The sequence below is a fragment of the Diaphorina citri genome, unplaced genomic scaffold (genome assembly GCF_000475195.1).
Source record: "Diaphorina citri unplaced genomic scaffold, Diaci psyllid genome assembly version 1.1 scaffold34, whole genome shotgun sequence".
NCBI lineage: Eukaryota > Metazoa > Arthropoda > Insecta > Hemiptera > Psyllidae > Diaphorina > Diaphorina citri.
Genome location: NW_007377471.1, coordinates 260,169 through 279,666, shown reverse-complemented (window position 1 = coordinate 279,666; position 19,498 = coordinate 260,169). Strand labels below are relative to the sequence as shown.

General features: G+C 40.3%; 2 protein-coding genes and 1 long non-coding RNA gene across 4 annotated transcripts in view; 2 read left to right on the top strand and 1 right to left on the bottom strand.

Moving 5' to 3' along the window:
- Positions 1-501: 501 nt before the first annotated feature.
- LOC108251817 lies at positions 502-5,193 on the top strand. Of its 2 annotated transcripts, XR_003392238.1 has the most exons (5): positions 502-574; positions 1,195-1,479; positions 1,723-1,900; positions 4,063-4,752; positions 4,945-5,193. XR_003392238.1 is itself a non-coding variant. In XM_008476338.3 (4 exons), the coding sequence occupies exons 1-4, from the start codon at positions 513-515 to the stop codon at positions 4,645-4,647; spliced, it is 1,110 nt and encodes a 369-aa protein (XP_008474560.1). In that variant the 5' UTR covers positions 502-512; the 3' UTR covers positions 4,648-4,896. The 2 variants fall into 2 exon arrangements, 1 of the variants encoding a protein (XP_008474560.1); XM_008476338.3 differs by lacking the exon at positions 4,945-5,193 and having other exon boundaries at positions 4,063-4,896.
- A 9,604-nt stretch (positions 5,194-14,797) lies between these two features.
- Positions 14,798-19,498, top strand: part of LOC103511780 (60S ribosomal protein L6) — a gene marked incomplete at its 5' end in the record, with an annotated part of 11,021 nt that continues 6,320 nt past the window's right edge. Inside the window, 3 exons of the mRNA XM_026825338.1 lie at positions 14,798-14,857; positions 15,338-15,450; positions 15,853-16,032. Of these exons, the coding sequence (XP_026681139.1) occupies positions 14,798-14,857; positions 15,338-15,450; positions 15,853-16,032 (353 nt within the window). The remainder of the gene's footprint in view (positions 14,858-15,337; positions 15,451-15,852; positions 16,033-19,498) is intronic.
- On the bottom strand, positions 17,538-18,052 carry LOC113468510. The gene is made up of 2 exons (XR_003392242.1): positions 17,835-18,052; positions 17,538-17,754 (listed from the first exon to the last, which is right to left on the bottom strand). It is a non-coding gene; the product is annotated as an uncharacterized LOC113468510 (long non-coding RNA).

Sequence of the window (19,498 nt, the reverse complement as noted above, 5' to 3'; positions counted from 1 at the left end):
GGAATGAGGCGGTCTCTATCACCCAACCTTCACAGAGGGAAGCGTGTTGAACATTGTGAATGTTCCTCTTTGAATAGAAATCAATTTGTTTTCTCTTACAATACAAATCAATGACCTGCAATACTTGATTTTTTTCCCCCATTAAGGCACTTTAACTCTAGCTAGATCGTTCGCGCCGAAACTACTTGATTTTTTCCCTACATATTTGGTTCTAATTTCCAACGAAAGTATTAGAATATTTATTGAGGTGTCAACAACAATCTAATGTTGGAAATGTTGATCCATTTAGGCATAAAATTGCTAAATTTATAACAAAACAACTATGGTCAACCTTTCTAATTCTTCTCTAGAATCACTCTGAATTAAATTAAGACATTATTGGAAGAATACGAATATAAAATTAAAAGGTAAAATGACATCATATGTATTTATTATTATATCCATTATCCATCTATGAGTTATCCAAATTATTAATTTTTACGAATTGAAAAATTAAACAGCAGCAGAAGCAGATGCTGCGGGATAATCAACTCCTGCAGGCCCAGCAACGTGACCGGGAGCTTATGGCTATGAGGTGAGTGATGGACAGTCCCGGTAGTGTAGTGGTTGATGGTTCGAGTCCAAGTCAAGTTACCAGTCTCGGTAGTGTAGCGGCTTTAGCTTTTGCTGAATGGTGATGGCAGGGAGAATAAAGAAAGGATATCTTCTTTTTCCATACACCCGGGTGATGGTCTCTATCGATGTTTAATTGGCTCGTCCTGAAACGAAGTCAACCATCATGAGGCCAACGTGCCTCAGTAGTGTAGTGGTTGATGGTTCGAGCCCAAGTGAAGTCGTGAAATTTATCGAGATACCTGTAAAGAAATTGAGCCTATTTTATTTTTCCTGCGATGGTTTTGTAGGTAGGTATCTTTTTTTTTATATAACATTTTAACCTCAACATTTTCAAGCGTATCTAAATAAGGAGGAGGTTCCAGGCTCCATTGTGGACACACTGGTTTGAGGGTCGATGGTCTCGGCGATGTTCGATAGTCCAGGGTCTAGAGTCTAGACGAAGGTCAATGGTCCATGGTCTATTTTCGCCGTTGTTCACGCGCTCTAAAGTCTGAAGTCCTTTTATCCCAAGGAAAAAATGCTCATCCCTAAAGGGAATTTAGCCAAAAACGTGTGTTAATCAATTGTTTCTAATTTCAGAGACCGAGACCTAGCCATGGCGGAACACATGGCGGCCCGGTCCCGCCTTAACTCGGAACAACAGGCTCGCATCCACCAGATGCAAATGGCGGCCTTCCAGCAGCAGCAACAAGTGCAGCACCATCATCATGCCGCTGCTCTGGCCGTAGCTCAACAGCGTATGGCCGCTGCCCGGAGTGAACCCAATAGTCCCCATCAGGCCGCGGAGAGGGGAGGAGGAGGGAAAACGTCTTCGACGTCTTCGGCCGGCTCGAATAATTCCGATAAGCATTCGGCCGAAGCGAGGTAAGAATAGAAGAGATAGGTACCTTGTTTATCCTACCCGAATAGACCAAAACTGAGGTGGAGAGATAATAAGGTTGAGAAGGGATGGAGAAGAGTCGAGGCATTAGATAGGAGGGTATGGAGGGGTAGGACGAAGAAAGCTAACGCCGACCCCAAATAAGTTAGGAAAAGGTGCACTAAGAGAAGAAAAAAATGTACCTAATTAATTTTATTCATCACAAATTTCTTTTGTTCTCATTTCAGACCACAACTCGTCACCGCAGCCAGTCTGATCGACGCTATCATAACCCATCAGATCAACCAACCTGTAGAGCAGGGGGGCCCGGGTCCTGGGGAAAGGGGCCACTTGCCCCCCGCACAGCCGGGCCTGATGAACCCTTCGGCACAGGGCACGCGGCCCGGCGATAGACTCTTCCAAGTGGTGAGTGGCACCTTCTCCAAACGTCGAAACACACTACTGTCTGTCACGTCACGTGAAGTCATGGGGAGTCAGAAAGATGTAGTTTTCCCATAATGGTTTCCCATTCTATTGTTCCCATAATATTGTAGGTAATTTCGTTCAGGAAAGCCACATCACTATCTCACTTTATGGTCGATGTTTTTTAGGTTTTTTTTTTTTTTTTTTTTTTTTTTAATAACATTTTAACCTCAACATTTTCAAGCGTATCTAAATAAGGAGGAGGTTCCAGGCTCCATTGTGGACACACTGGTTTGAGGGTCGATGGTCTCGGCGATGTTCGATAGTCCAGGGTCTAGAGTCTAGACGAAGGTCAATGGTCCATGGTCTATTTTCGCCGTTGTTCACGCGCTCTAAAGTCTGAAGTCCTTTTATCCCAAGGAAAAAATGCTCATCCCTAAAGGGAATTTAGCCAAAAACGTGTGTTAATCAATTGTTTCTAATTTCAGAGACCGAGACCTAGCCATGGCGGAACACATGGCGGCCCGGTCCCGCCTTAACTCGGAACAACAGGCTCGCATCCACCAGATGCAAATGGCGGCCTTCCAGCAGCAGCAACAAGTGCAGCACCATCATCATGCCGCTGCTCTGGCCGTAGCTCAACAGCGTATGGCCGCTGCCCGGAGTGAACCCAATAGTCCCCATCAGGCCGCGGAGAGGGGAGGAGGAGGGAAAACGTCTTCGACCTCTTCGGCCGGCTCGAATAATTCCGATAAGCATTCGGCCGAAGCGAGGTAAGAATATAAGAGATAGGTACCTTGTTTATCCTACCCGAATAGAATGGAATATACCTTGTTTATCCTGCAGAATAGAATAGAATATACCTTGTTTAGGCCCTGCCCGAATAGGACTGAAAAGTCCCTTTACCACAGCAGTCAATCTAAACTCTAAACGAGGTCTTTTATATTACATTTTAAAAGTTATAAGTAAAATACCGTGCTTAAGTTTTAAAAAAGGCACATTAAGAAGAAAGTATTATTAAAGAGAGAGAGAGAGAGATTTGATAGAAGGAACCAACTACGGAGGTCTGTCTTATCGTCACAAAATTGAAGCTATACAGGAGAATATGAAGAGAGGGAGACCAAAACTGAGGTGACACAGCTCACTGGGTAACAACAAAACCATGTATAAAAAGAAGAAAAAACGAAAACAAAATACAGTAATAATGAATTATATTGAAAAAATAAAATACTCTCTCAGATGTAAATTTATTTGTGCAAAGGCTTCTTTTTTAGTGTCTCAAAATGTTTTAACGTCAACTGTGTAAACTGCTTTTTTTGTGACTGTGGTTTTACCATTTGGCCACAAGCCTCGTTACACCTCACCCAGCCTCAGTGGGACCGGGAAAAACCAGAATGTGATTGCCCAGATGGTTACCCAGGCAGATACCAATCTTTTGGAAAAGGAAAAGGAATCAGAGTTCGCACTTTTCAATTGCAATGGAGGAGCTGCAATTAGGAAAATATCATTAATAAAAGGTCGATTCCTACGTAAAAAGTTGGGAAAAATCCAAATCCGTAGAGCAGGGGGGCCCGGGTCCTGGGGAAAGGGGCCACTTGCCCCCCGCACAGCCGGGCCTGATGAACCCCTCGGCACAGGGCACGCGGCCCGGCGATAGACTCTTCCAAGTGGTGAGTGGCACCTTCTCCAAACGTAGAAACACACTACTGTCTGTCACGTCACGTGAAGTCATGGGGAGTCAGAAAGATGTAGTTTTCCCATAATGGTTTCCCATTCTATTGTTCCCATAATATTGTAGGTAATTTCGTTCAGGAAAGCCACATCACTATCTCACTTGACGTGATAGTAGTGTAGCTCTCATGAACGAAATTACCTACAATATTATGGGAAAATCTTTAAATTATATCTTTCTGACTTCCCCATGAGGTCAACTGACGTGATAGTAGTGTGTTTCTTCCTTGAGTTCCTTGAGCCAACTGCTACATTAGACTCCTGTGGTCTGTGTCGTAGCATACCCATCCCTCATCAGATGGGCGATGAGAGACACGATACTTTCCCATTTAGGTGCTGGGTCAACACAAGAACTCCAGAAAGTAAGAAATATTTGAAAGTTTGGTCTGAATGTTTTTACTAATTCTCTCCCCTTTTCATTTCTCCCTCGTCAGGATTTCAATCAGAAGAAACTGTCCGTCTCTCCGCTGGACACATCGGCTAACGGCAAGATCTCGCCCGCCTCCTCCCTTCCCCCATCTCTCATGTCACGTGGCGGTAAACTCTGCTCTCCCGACGCCAAGCAGGGCCCCGGGGGGCCCCCCGGTATGATGTCCATTAACGAGCAGATCGAGTCGATGATCTCGCGAAGTACGCCGAACATGTACGAGCAACAGGCGTGGAAACTGAGACGCGCCCTGCAGCAGAAGGAAGAGGAGGCACACCGCAAGCAAAGCTCCCCGGGCGCTGGGGGCAGGTACTATGGGGACCCTGTACCCATCTCCCCGCTAGACTACGTGAAGAACCGCATCGCTGAAGTGATGAGAACCAGCGAGGAGGATAAAGGCTCCGAGGGCCGTGAGGACCCCACGCCCCCGCCCCCGAGACATATGTACTCCCCTGCCTCGGCCCATAGCCCTTACATGATGACTAGTAGCCCCCGGCCCCCTAGCAGGCCCGTGCACCATGGCGGGGCCCATCATGACCCCGGCAAGCCCCTCATGAGTGACCAGTTTGAACCGCTGTCGGATGATGACTAGGTGGGGTGTCCTGTCCTATATGAGGTCATCCTTCCATGACCTGTACTGAGGCATGTCGAGGTGATGTCACCCTGTCCTACACTAAGGCTAGCCACTCACTATCAGGTAGACCTGACAGATGGACCTGATCAGGTGTACGGTCAGGTCTACCTGATGGTGAGTGGCTGGCCAAAGGTGGCCTGTCCTGTATAAGGTCACCCTTTCATACTTACGTGACGTGTACTGAGGCATGACGAGGTGATGTGCCCTGTCCTATCTTGAGGTGACGTGTCCTGTATTTAGTTCACCTACTATCAGGTAGACCTGATCAGGTGTACCTGTCAGGTCTACCTGATAGTGAGTGGCTGGCCGAAGGTGGCCTGTCCTGTATAAGGTCACCCTTCCATACTTACGTGACCTGTACTGAGGCATGACGAGGTGATGTGCTCTGTCCTATCTTGAGGTGACGTGTCCTGTATTAAGTTCACCTATCTGTACACGACCTGTCGTTTAGGCAGCCTGGTGACTTCTTCATTATTGGGTGACATTTTGTAGTTTTCCTGTCCGTCTGTAGGTCACCCATCCCACTCTATAGATGAAGTTGTATTTTATTATGTGACTTTTGTATAGTCAACATGGTTGAACCAATGAGATTCCGCTTTGGACGTCCATACTTGCTCCACAAAGCGGAATCTCTCAATCTTATTGGTTCAGCCATGTTTGACTGTAAAAAAATAAAATACGGCTTGATTTGTACGTGACATTAGGCAGATTTTTTAATCCAAGCGTTAAACCGAGTTTAAACCTCGATTGTGGTCTCCCTGGCCATCAATTCTCTTAATTTTACATAGATTGCACCTACAGTGAGAGGATTTTTCAAAGAGTTTTGATAAAGGGAACTGTAACAACTGAGGTCTTATTGTCCCGAAATCGATGATAGAAATATAGTCATTCCGAGAACGTACTTCATCCGTTTAGAAAAAAGTCTGCCCCGGGCAGAAATGAACCTGTGATCTAGCCCTTACAAGGTAGCACTACCCTCTAATTGAACTAGGCCGAATAGTAGTAGCGTTTGCTGCTGCTTCAAAGGAAAGGGACTTATTTTATTAGTCACACTTAGTACCTTCATACCAGTAAATAAGCTCATTTTCCCCCTCTGGGTCACAAGTTTAGGTTCTCTTGATTTTTGAAACTCCTCTAAAGCAATGACTTGTCACTTGTTGTAAAGTTGTTGTATCAAATGTTTCAAACAGCAACTTGACTTTAATCTATGACTGAACACAAGATTCCTTGTTGGTTGAGTCACATTTACAGTTACATTACTTTTACGAATTGAATCCGATATGAATGACGGGATAGAAAAAAGCAGTCGTTCCGAGAACGAACCTTATCTGTTAAGGATTAAGTTCGCCTCGGGTGGGAATCGAACCCGCGACCTAGCGCGCTGTCAAGGAAGACGCGCTACCCACCAAGCTGACTAAAGTTAGAAGATTGCCGGTATGACGGTTTATGTGGACGAAATTCGTAACACCCCCATCCTAACAACTGCTTTGCAAAACCCCTTCTGTCTCTCCCCGCAGCTGTTTTTCCTGTTCTCGTGTCTCCAGCGAAGTATCTTCATGGATAAATATGTCTGAACCTTTGAGCTTTCCTTTACTCTTCAAAATTTCAAACTTGCGCCTTTGAGTGGTAAAAGCTATGATCACCGGTCTATGTGTAGTTGAGTGACGGTTGCCCAATCTTCTGATAAAATCTAGCTCGAACAGGGAGAAATCTCTCACATTTAGCATGTTCACAATCAGATGTGAGACTTTATTTTCCAAATCTTGAGGTGTCTCCTCACCGTTTTCTTTGAGTCCAAATACGATCAAATTTTTCCTTCTTTTCTCTTTATCCAAGTATTTCAACTCGATAGCATGCTTTGCTACTTCCTGTTGAAGTGGTTGTAAGTTACTCTGTATCTGATCCAATTTTTCATTTATTATCTTATCTTCTTGGAGGGATTCTTTTTGCATGGATCGAATACCTGCTATCTCTTGAAATAATAATTTCATGTTGTATTTTTCTTCCTCCCCCATGGTAGGTACTATTGAATAACGGGATGACAAAGAGAGAATCAAGTAGGTATACTAATACTAGTAGGTAGATACGCACGCACTCTAATCAAATCTTGATATCAGATACGTGTAGCTCAGACCTCTATTACTATGTAGGTGGTTATACCCGTTACTATACTGACACACATAAAATGACACAGTGTTCACTAGGTCTCAGGTAGATACCCACGTAATTCTAACGAAGGGTCTTAATAAACAAATTAGGTGTACTGTGCGTAGTAGGTATGACCTTGAGCTTAGAATCTATCAATCAACGGTTTAAGTCAGCCTCGTTACTCAGGCACGTATTCCTCTTACTAGTGATAGTAATCTGTCAATGAATGCGTAATATTTCAGTGGTCGAACTTGAAGCTACGAGATGACAAGTCCTACTATACTCCTCCCACTTGGTTGCGCAATGAGCTATCGGTCCGAAATTCAGATTAGATACTTGAAAAACTTTAAGTTGGTAGACCTGAAGTGGCTAGTGTTGCTCTCTATTGACTTTCCCGTAAAGCTACCAAGATTTTGGTGCGATCATGCGCAGATTCTGTGCAGCACCAAGAAATCACACCCTGAAGTGATGGGAATTTAATAAAATCAAGTTCCTCTAGCTCTAAAAGGGAATCAAGCCATCTTGGATTTAGCTTCCCAGTATGTGAGTGTAAACTATTTTTAGGACTTACTGGAGTGCCAGGTCACGCTGAGAGGTGTCTTTGAGCTTAAAATGAAGCTTGCGATCCAAATATTTCTTCAAACACTAATTTAACTTTGAAAAACATTTCTGTCCTATCTGTCATCAGCTTTCGGTATCCGAAGTTCTCAATACCCTCACCGAATGAAATTCTAAGTGGATATCACATTGGGAACAGGATGACTTCAAGTCCACTATTCACGCCCAGACAAACCCGGTCAGTGTAACCCGAAGGTCGTCGGTTCAAATCCCGTCCTGTAGTTACTTTTTTGACAGAATTTAACCGTGAAACACAAGTCCTGAAGTATCTCCATCAGGGGGTTTCTAACATCTTGATGGATGTCTCGGTAACTTTGTGAGGGTCCACCAAATTAATTCCTTGTAAGATCATCTCTTTTTTTGGTGAAAGCTTGATTATTGGTAGATTTGTCTGTGCGTGTGTAGTGGACTTGAAGTGAGATACCCCTTCTAATTCTTAAACATTGTCTTGTATTTTTTACCTGTCTGGATTCTATTAAACCCTGATGACCATGATCATTTATACTTGGGTAATTCTGTTGATTTTTAAGAGTTTTCCTTTTTTTCTTTTTTAAAGTTGAGATAAAAGAAGAAAAACAGTAAAATAGAAGTTCGTTTTAAATTGAATTTATTTGTACAAAATTGAACACAGTTCAACAAAATGGACTAGTAAATTAGACAACTAAATAGGTAGGTATCAGAAGACTGGAGCGAAGGCGTAGTACTCGAGTTTGACCACTCCCATTTCCACTCTAAGCATACTGGATTGAGTGCATCGTGGTAGACAATAGATTGATTTCAAGAAAAGTGTTTGGCATGTCTCTATGATTTCTCCATAGCGTGCAGCCCAGACCTCGTAGGTGTACATTGTATACAAAGCTAATTTATGTACATGTTTAGGTATATTTTTTATGTTCTGTGTTGATTTGTTTCATTATTTTTTTCTATTAAAAACTCTTGTAAACATACCGTGTATAGGTTTTCTGGAATGAGGCGGTCTCTATCACCCAACCCACACAGAGGGAAGCGTGTTGAACATTGTGAATGTTCCTCTTTGAATAGAAATCAATTTGTTTTCTCTTACAATACAAATCAATGACCTGCAATACTTGATTTTTTTCCGCCATTAAGGCATTAAGGCACTTTAACTCTAACTAGATCGTTCGCGCCGAAACTACTTGATTTTTTCCCTACATATTTGGTTCTAATTTCCAACGAAAGTATTAGAATATTTATTGAGGTGTCACAACAACAATCTAATGTTGGAAATGTTAATCCATTTAGGCATAAAATTGCTAAATTTATAACAAAACAACTATGGTCAACCTTTTCTAATTCTTCTCTAGAATCACTCTGAATTAAATTAAGACATTATTGGAAGAATACTAATATAAAATTAAAAGGTAAAATGACATCATATGTATTATTATTATTATATCCATTATCCAACTATGAGTTATCCAAATTTTTAATTTTTACGAATTGAAAAATTATATGTTGAACACGATTTCTTGAATTATTATTATTTATTGTAAATATTGTATCTGTACTTGGAGCATCACTGCTCACGGCGCACATTGCCCACAGCTACTCTACCTCGTGATAGCGCTTGCTGAGCAGCTTTATGAAATACTCCATGCGAAGAGAATAAAACTCCTAAATAATTATACTCGCTGCTTACATCCAGTACTTGGTTATCATAATAGAAGGTATCTCCTGCTGCCACTTTACCTCCTCTCCTGAATATTGTCACCTTAGACTTGGCCACATTTACAGTCATCTTATTTTCTATGCAATATGAATGCAGGGTGTTAAGTTTCTTTTGTAGGTCAATCTTATCCCTACCAAACACTATGACGTCATCAGCATACAATAAGAGCAGGATATCAGTAGACTCCGTTATGCAGACTCCTTCCATACTTTTACTTCTCATGTATTCCTCCAGATCATTTAGAAAAATCAGGAAGATAAGCGGAGACGCGGAATCCCCTTGCAAAACCCCCTTAGTCACCTTCTGCGAATAGGAGAGCCCAGCACCCACTCTGATCTGCGTTTCAGCGCCCTCATACAACCGTGATAGTCAATAATTTGAAATAAGAGAAGCCCCAAAACTTCAAAACCTGTGTGTGTTTTTGTTTGTGCATTAGCATTAGACAAGTTTATTTGATTTTACTTCATCTGAAAGCTGCCAACAAACACAGATTATATCACTAAAAGTAATTGCTCTTAGATGTTTTTTAACCACTGTTAAGTTATTTTCCCTTCCTTCCTCTTCTTTTTTTATGTCAAGCTGCTCATTTTAGAATACCTCACTAAATTGCAAAACCTGTTGGAATTATAATGAATCCAAGATAAATGCTAAAACATTTTCATTTCATTTGCATCTTGAAGGTTTTTTTCTGTGCGAGCTTAAAAGATAGGGTCATTGTTTGTTGTATGAAGGATCTAATGTGACAACACAAAAGATCTAATCAGGTGCTGAGACACCTGGCTTAAAAATAGCTGGTGGCCCTACAAAACCTAACTTGTCAGGCACATCTTGAAGGTTTTTTTCTGTGCGAGCTTAAAAGATAGGGTCATTGTTTGTTGTATGAAGGATCTAATGTGACAACACAAAAGATCTTATCAGGTGCTGAGACACCTGGCTTAAAAATAGCTGGTGGCCCTACAAAACCTAACTTGTCAGGCGAATATTTTTCTTATTTAGGCAGCTGGGTGCTTTTGAAACTCCTCTAAAGCAATGACTTGTCACTTATTGTGAAGTTGTTGTATCAAATGTTTCAAACAGTAACTTGACTTTAATCTATGACTGATCTGAACACACTTTGTTGGTTGAGTCACATTTAAAGTTACAACTAGTGATGGGTGAATACCCGGGTACTTATTTTTGGGGTAAATACCCTGGGTATTTACCCGGGTAAATACCCAATTTTTATAAATACCCGGGTATTTTCAAGAAGCGCCTCAGTCGAATTGTGCCCGGGAAATTAAAAAAAAATCAAGTGACGATGTTTTTTGTTCAAGTGACAATTTTTTTTTGTTCAACTCCTCTAAAGCAATGACTTGTCACTTATTGTGAAGTTGTTGTATCAAATGTTTCAAACAGTAACTTGACTTTAATCTATGACTGAACTGAACACACTTTGTTGGTTGAGTCACATTTAAAGTTACAACTATGTCTGATTTTGCAATGAATTAGTGGAAACTGGTGGATTAAATACCACTGAAGTTTTTTTTTCTTTCTTTACAAGTTTACATAATGTAAAATATTGCTTCTTTGTTTCGAGGTACTTTGTAATGTCCTCACTTTTCCTTGTTTTCAACTATTTCCTGTAGGTACTGCTTATGAAATTCTTTCTTCAAAAATCGACACTCTTGATTAAACCATGGATTTCTGTTGTAGACAAACTTCCTGTCCGGTTTATATTGGAAGGTCATTCTAAGATGGGATGCTTTTCTTTGGCTTAAATTTGGTCACAGTTTTCCAAAACTCGCTGGAATTCTTTACATTCCGTAGTTTGGTCTTAAAATTTTCTTCGTATATTTTTTTCCTTTCTTTACATAATGTAAAATATTGCTTCTTTGTTTCGAGGTACTTTGTAATGTCCTCAATTTTCCTTGTTTTCAACCATTTCCTGTTTCGAGGTACTTTGTAATGTCCTCACTTTTCCTTGTTTTCAACTATTTCCTGTAGGTACTGCTTATGAAATTCTTTCTTCAAAAATCGACACTCTTGATTAAACCATGGATTTCTGTTGTAGACAAACTTCCTGTCCGGTTTATATTGGAAGGTCATTCTAAGATGGGATGCTGTTTCATGTATTTTATTTTTTAAACATGAGTACAACTCGACTCTGTCTTGTGGTGGTACAAAGTTGTCCGTCATAATCCTGGTAAACTGCTCTGAGTTTTCGCCGCGCCATATGTAGCGGGTTATTTCATCAGCTGTTTCGCACACTGGGGGCGTGGCATTGTTACCAGTCCTCCATTTGAAGTCCAAAGTGGTTACTACGGGCAAGTGGTCTGAAGTCAAAAAATCTGAAGAGACAGCTAATCCCACTACATCGGAGCAAAACTCCAAGTTGGACCATACCAGATCGACCACACTATTACCGACCTTACTTATAAATGTAAACTGTCCTGGTATGTCCCCCGAAGTCCTACCGTTGAGTGCAATGAGACCATGCCCCTCCATGAATTCCAACAACATCTCTCCTCTCGTATTCATAACTTCATCCAGAGATTGCCGTTGAGAAAGTAAAGATAAATCATTTGCTAAATCCTCATCCATGAAATTCCCATCCGAAATACGTGAGTTGAAATCTCCTCCGATCAAAAAGTTCGACATTCCATGTTCTTCCAGATCTTCCAGTGCCAGATTCAAAAGTTTCAGCGCTTCTTCTTGGTTGTAGCTAGGGCTGACGTATATACTACATAGTATAAAACACGAGTTTATACCTTTTATTTTAATAATAATCCACAGTTGAGAGGTATCTATCAGTTCCGTTTTAATTCCATGTTTTGTTAAAATGAGCAAACCTCCACTTGCCCTTCCTTTCTGTTTATTTCTTACAGCAGGGGCGAAGAACATCTTATAGTGTCCCTTTAACTTATCTACACACGGTTCTTCAGTTACCCAAGTTTCACTTAAACAAATAACATCCCACTGTAAGAGTAAGTTCATTTCATTCAAGTCCATATTTTGTATCTTTGATATTCCGTTAATATTCCAAAATGCAATGCTCAAAGTTTTGTCGTCTCCATATTCTATGTTTCCGTTTGGGTTTGGTCTCCCTGACGGAAAAAATCCTCGACACTTGGTTGGGAGCTATCTCGCCCAGTGGATTGCTTGGACTTCCGCACCGGTGGTGTACTTGGTGATATTCCAGCATTTAAGACCGGGGCACGCAAAACGGACGGACCAGAACCTGAGGCAACATTACCAAGAGGTGGAAAGTCATTTACCACCATTTCTTCACAGGATCAAGAAGGTCCGTGGCCGTCGTCCATTCCGTAAGCATGCCCGCAGACTGCGCTCCTCTCTGAAGCCTGGTACCATTGTCATTTTGGTCGCTGGAGTTCACAAGGGAAAGCGCGGTGTCTTCCTCAAACAATTGGAATCTGGACTGCTCCTTGTAACTGGACCTTTTGCACTCAATGCGTAAATATGAAGGAAAAAAAAAAAAAAAAAATAATGAAAAAATAAATAATTTCAGAAAAAAAATCGCGTGAATTTTTTTTTAGCTACCCGAACCGTCGAGAAGCATAGTCCCCACCCGAATGCCCACCCCAAGTCGGTGACTTTGTCAGTATACTGAAAAGTTCCGAAAGGGGAGGAGCTTAAGTTCAAATCAAGAGTGGGGGAAATCTCTCCTGACGTCATCGCCTACGGGAGCGTATGCCGTGACGTCAAACTTCACGATTTACCGGTATTTTTTTAATCGATTTATCTCGGTATCTAGTAGTCGTAGAAGTCCTCATTAAATTTTTCCTGCTCTATGACTTTGAAACATCACCCAAGTAAGCGCAACTTATCTATTGCAAATATTTTGACGAATTACTTTCTGGTATTCTCGTGTTGACCTAAATGGGAAATAATTTGTCCCTTCTCGCCCATCTGATGAGGGACATACTACGACACAGACCACATCTGATAATAGGAAAAGTTGAAGCGTGTGGTATACTTATCAATACCTATATCAATTGACTTTGGGCCGAAAGCTCAGTTGGGACACTACTTGGAAAAACTCATCACGTAGACTCCCTCCGATTTTTTTCACCCATCTTTTTTTTTTTCTCGCCCTGACGGAAAAAATCCTCGACACTTGGTTGGGAGCTATCTCGCCCAGTGGATTGCTTAGACTTCCGCACCGGTGGTGTACTTGGTGATATTCCAGCATTTAAGACCGGGGCACGCAAGACGGACGGACCAGAACCTGAGGCAACATTACCAAGAGGTGGAAAGTCATTCCGAGTGCTGCTTGTCTGCTGAACATCTGCAGCATTCTGCTGATCAACCACCTCCATTAGATCATCGAGGGAGCTCGCATCACTTTTATTCATATTCACTCTTTTGTGAAAAGCTTGGGTCTGCTCAGGTGATACAGAGAGAGCTCTTTTGTTGCTAACATCTGCTGTAGGTGCAGATGGCCGTTCTCTATTATCTTTCGTAATTAGTTTGCCGGATCTAATCACTGCGTATTTACCTTCAGCTCTCAATCGCTTCATCTCTCCCCGCAGCTGTTTTTCCTGTTCTCGTGTCTCCAGCGAAGTATCTTCATGGATAAATATGTCTGAACCTTTGAGCTTTCCTTTACTCTTCAAAATTTCAAACTTGCGCCTTTGAGTGGTAAAAGCTATGATCACCGGTCTATGTGTAGTTGAGTGACGTTTGCCCAATCGTCTGATAAAATCTAGCTCGAACAGGGAGAAATCTCTCACATTTAGCATGTTCACAATCAGATGTGAGACTTTATTTTCCAAATCTTGAGGTGTCTCCTCACCGTTTTCTTTGAGTCCAAATACGATCAAATTTTTCCTTCTTTTCTCTTTATCCAAGTATTTCAACTCGATAGCATGCTTTGCTACTTCCTGTTGAAGTGCTTGCAAGTTACTCTGCATCTGATCCAATTTTTCATTTAATATCTCATCTTCTTGGAGGGATTCTTTTTGCATGGATCGAATACCTGCTATAATAGGATTCAGAATAATAATTTCATGTTGTATTTTTCTTCCTCCCCCATGGTAGATACTATTGAATAACGGGATGATAAAGAGAGAATCAAGTAGGTATACCTACTAATACTAGTAGATACGTACGCACTCTAATCAAATCTTGATATCAGATACGTGTAGCTCAGACCTCTATTACTATGTAGGTGGTTATACCCATTACTATACCGACACACATAAAATGACACAGTGTCCACTAGGTCTCAGGTAGATACCCACGTAATTCTAACGAAGGGTCTTAATAAACAAATTAGGTACCTATAATACTGTGCGTAGTAGGTATGGCCTTGAGCTTAGGATCTATCAATCAACGGTTTAAGTCAGCCTCGTTACTCAGGTAGTTACTCCTCTTAATAGTGATAGTAATCTGTCAATGAATGCGTAATATTTCGGTGGTCGAACTTGAAGCTACGAGATAAGTCCTACTATACTCCTCCTACTTGGTTGCGCAATGATCTATCGGTCCGAAATTCTGATTAGATACTTGAAAAACTTTAAGTTGGTAGACCTGAAGTGGCTAGTGTTGCTCTCTATTGACTTTCCCGTAAAGCTACCAAGATTTTGGTGCGATCATGCGCAGATTCTGTGCAGCACCAAGAAATCACACCCTGAAGTGATGGGAATTTAATAAAATCAAGTTCCTCTAGCTCTAAAAGGGAATCAAGCCATCTTGGATTTAGCTTCCCAGTATGTGAGTGTAAACTATTTTTAGGACTTACTGGAGTGCCAGGTCACGCTGAGAGGTGTCTTTGAGCTTAAAATGAAGCTTGCGATCCAAATATTTCTTCAAACACTAATTTAACTTTGAAAAACATTTAAAACTATTGAATAAACTTTAAAAAATCAGGAGCAAATTAATAACGAACTTTATCTTATCACGGCAGAGTTGCCAACCTCACGGCAGAGTTGCCAACCATGACCAAGGATATTGCAGCCAAACAAAAAATGTCATTGATATTTTGTTGTAGATGTAACAATTACTTTTCAATTCACATTTCCATCAGTGTTTTTCTCAAGTCCCAAAATTTCAAAAAGAACTAAAAACAAAACATTGATGTGATGTTCAGTTTGAATCACAATGACCAAGAATATTGCAGCCAAACAAAAAATGCCATTGATATTTTGTTGTAGATGTAACAATTATTTTTCAATTCACATCTCTCATTTTCAGCCCAAGCCCAAGAAACCAATTTACAAAATCAAGCCCATTGGTGGTGAAAAGAATGGCAAAGAAAGAAAAGTGCTCATTCGCAAACCCAAGGCATACTACCCAACCAAGGACAAGTGAGTAAACATACTTTTAGGGGGTTGAACAAAGTCAGGTTTAATTTTAAACTTGGTGATATTAATTTGGTTTTGCAAATTTGTTTGTTTCACCTAAAAATTTTGCCCAATCCAGCTTGGACTCAATCTTTGGATTTTGTGTTTGACCAGGCCCATTAAGGAATGGGCCTGTGGAGCCTTCTGATTCTACTTTGAGTACTTGTAATTTTCCAATTGGTTTATCTTGAGATCTAGATTTTTTTTTTTTTTTTCAAAATGGACTAAGCTAGTCTCTTTTAAAACTCTTCTAAAGCAATGTTGATACACTCTTTTCTTCTCTCTCAAGCTGAAAGGAAATGGTTCACTCCTTTCGGATTTACAACTTGGATAACATAAAGTTACTCTACCACCATTTCTTCACAGGATCAAGAAGGTCCGTGGCCGTCGTCCATTCCGTAAGCATGCCCGCAGACTGCGCTCCTCTCTGAAGCCCGGTACCATTGTCATTTTGGTCGCTGGAGTTCACAAGGGAAAGCGCGGTGTCTTCCTCAAACAGTTGGAATCTGGACTGCTCCTTGTAACTGGACCTTTTGCTCTCAATGCGTAAGTACTTGATACATATTTGATAGTCAATAATTTGAAATAAGAGAAGCCCCAAAACTTCAAAACCTGTGTGTGTTTTTGTTTGTGCATTAGCATTAGACAAGTTTAATTGATTTTACTTCATCTGAAAGCTGCCAACAAACACAGATCATATCACTAAAAGTAATGGCTCTTATGGCTCGGATGTTTTTTAACCACTGTTATTTCCCCTTCCTTCCTCTTCTTTTTTTATGTCAAGCAGCTCATTTTAGAATACCTCATTAAATTGCAAAACCTGTTGGAATTATAATGAATCCAAGATAAATGCTAAAACATTTTCATTTCATTTGCATCTTGAAGGTTTTTTTCTGTGCGAGCTTAAAAGATAGGGTCATTGTTTGTTGTATGAAGGATCTAATGTGACAACACAAAAGATCTAATCAGGTGCTGAGACACCTGGCTTAAAAATAGCTGGTGGCCCTACAAAACCTAACTTGTCAGGCAAATATTTTTCTTATTTAGGCAGCTGGGTGCTTTTGAAACTCCTCTAAAGCAATGACTTGTCACTTATTGTGAAGTTGTTGTATCAAATGTTTCAAACAGTAACTTGACTTTAATCTATGACTGAACTGAACACACTTTGTTGGTTGAGTCACATTTAAAGTTACAACTATGTCTGATTTTGCAATGAATTAGTGGAAACTGGTGGATTAAATGGACCACTGAAGTAAGCAAATTTTTGTGCATTTGGTAATAATTGTAGGCATCAGGGATGTTAGGAGCTTCTTGGCTATTAGTTTGATATACACTGATCTAGCAAAACAAACCCTGATAAGCCTAGGTGGAAAATATATAAATAAAAAACAACAGAAAAAGTTAATTTTAACTTGCTCATTCAGCCCATTAACCCTCAATAAAGTAGTGCTTTATGTAGACTGTAAGCTTAGAACAAGTTGTCCCATCATGCTTTCAGTCTAATAGAGCAACTCTCTTCTAATGTAAATTTGTTCAACTACCAGTATAAAGTGAGTGAGTGCCCTTTGAACTTTCCTTATCCTGAGAGAAAGAGGGAACTGTAACTGTTAAGGTCTTATTGTCCCAAAAGCAAAGAGAGAAGGAAGACAGGATAGGAGAAAGCCAGCCGTTCTGAGAACAAACCCTACCTGTTTAGGGTGAAATCTGCCCCAGTGGGAAGCGAACTCATGACCTAGCGCTTACAAGGTCCGCGACCTAGTGTGGTAGGGAATTGGTATAGCTAATAAAAAATATAAATACTTACGTACCATCCAAGCTAACTAGGCTGGCATAATCGGATTTATTGCTATACAAATACAAGATAATTAGAAAGTATTTCAATGAGTTTTTTTCGGCTTTTTTCTCGCATTACGATCCGCCATCTTGTTTTACATTAGGAATATAGGAAGTTTTGGCGGTAAAATTTAAAATTTCATCAGCTAATTTTTTTTAATCGTCAATTTCACGAATTTTGTAATGTGGCTTTTTTCTCGCATTACGATCCGCCATCTTGTTTTACATTAGGAATATAGGAAGTTTTGGCGGTAAATTTTAAAATTTCATCAGCTAATTTTTTTTAATCGTCAATTTTTACCCCCACCACCGAAAAACGTAATGTTAATGCACATTAACATTAAGAAAGGAAAATACGCTACATGCTGACACTTTTCGAACCTTTCTGCTGTTGGGGACCATGCTACTTGACAGTCTGGGAAGCTTTTTGAAAACCTCGCGATTTTTTTCGCCCATTTATTACTTTTTCAGATTTATTTTTCAAGTTTTGACAGTCTGGGAAGCTTTTTGAAAACCTCGCGATTTTTTTCGCCCATTTATTACTTTTTCAGATTTATTTTTCAAGTTTTTTTTTTCTCCTTTTTCTTGGGTTCGACTCCCGATAATCTTTTTGACTCATTCAAACCAGCTCTCAACAACGTCTGTCTCATGTTGATCTTTTGGAACCAAACATTGGACATTGGCTTCAAGGCCAATGAAATGGAAGTCTTATAATCCCAACCGTGGGAGGTATGGTTTTGACTCATTCAAACCAGCTCTCAACAACGTCTGTCTCATGTTGATCTTTTGGAACCAAACATTGGACATTGGCTTCAAGGCCAATAAAATGGAAGTCTTATAATCCCAACCGTGGGAGGTATGATTATCCAAAATCTTCCTACCCGGAGGTGAACTTCATGTCCCAAATTTTGAGGTCTTCAGGGGTTTTTCAAAGTAATAATTCGCTTTCCCACCAATAATTGGCTCTTAAATGGTCCGATTTCTTTACTCTTTCTGTGTTTGGGGTGCCTAAAAATTGGTCCTGATTTTGCTTCTCCCTATCCGTAGTTATTCCTACCTTGTTTACATCTCCTACATGCGAAGCCAAGTTAGGTTAGGTTGCCATTTAAAATAGATAACTTTGATGTAGACTTATTGAACCTGAGAACCATATTTCTCCCTGCATTTGAAAGCACTAAAGCAGTGATTGCAGTGAACCGCTAAACTTAACAAAACAATCACCATCTGATCATTTACTGTCTCAAAATCAATTATCATAGTTATTCCTACCTTGTTTACATCTCCTACATGCGAAGCCAAGTTAGGTTAGGTTGCCATTTAAAATAGATAACTTTGATGTAGACTTTTTGAACCTGAGAACCATTTACCATATTTCTCCCTGCATTTGAAAGCACTAAAGCAGTGAACCGCTAAACTTAACAAAACAATCACCATGTGATCATTTACTGTCTCAAAATCAATTATCAAAATAACCTTCCTCTTACAGATGGCTGACACCAAGGCCCCAGCCAAAGCTGCTGCCAAACCCAAGGTAGCCAAACCAGCAGCTGCTCCCGCAGACAAATCAGCCGCTGGAGACAAAAAGAAGGAACTCAAGTTCCTGAGAGCTAAGCCAGGTTCCAAACAGTTGTTGAAGTATGGAATCTACAGATATGGTAGAAGTCAGATGTACCACAAGAAAGGCATCTGGAAGTTTGTTGGAAAGAAAATGAAAACCACTAATGTAAGTTTATTTTAAAATTCTCAATTTTTGTCTGTGTGGGTTGGACTGGTTTGAATTCTAAACGTAACAGAAATGTCCATTCCTCTGACATTGACAGAAAAAAAAAATGTGATCAGTGTTTTATGGTAGAAGTCAGATGTACCACAAGAAAGGCATCTGGAAGTTTGTTGGAAAGAAAATGAAAACCACTAATGTAAGTTTATTTTAAATGTAATCTATAAGGCTATTTTATTTTATGATGCTACATGATGTAAGAAGATGCTCGCATCTTCTCACATCATGCTCACATCAGAAGTTCAATTTTTGATGAGTAAGCCATTGTTTAGTAATATTCTTCATGAAAGTGTGTAAATTATTAATCCATTATTAACTTGTTTGGTTTTTATAATTCAATTGTAAATTCTCAATTTTTGTCTGTGTGGGTTGGACTGGTTTGAATTCTAAACATAACAGAAA

What these genes read in the sequence shown, in the direction of transcription:
- LOC108251817 (XM_008476338.3), top strand. Translation starts at nt 513, where the DNA reads ATGCTGCGGGATAATCAACTCCTGCAGGCCCAGCAACGTGACCGGGAG. An exon ending in CGGGAGCTTATGGCTATGAG is followed by an intron (nt 575 to 1,194) that starts GTGAGTGATGGA and finishes TTCTAATTTCAG; the next exon opens with AGACCGAGACCTAGCCATGG. An exon ending in GCGATAGACTCTTCCAAGTG is followed by an intron (nt 1,901 to 4,062) that starts GTGAGTGGCACC and finishes CTCCCTCGTCAG; the next exon opens with GATTTCAATCAGAAGAAACT.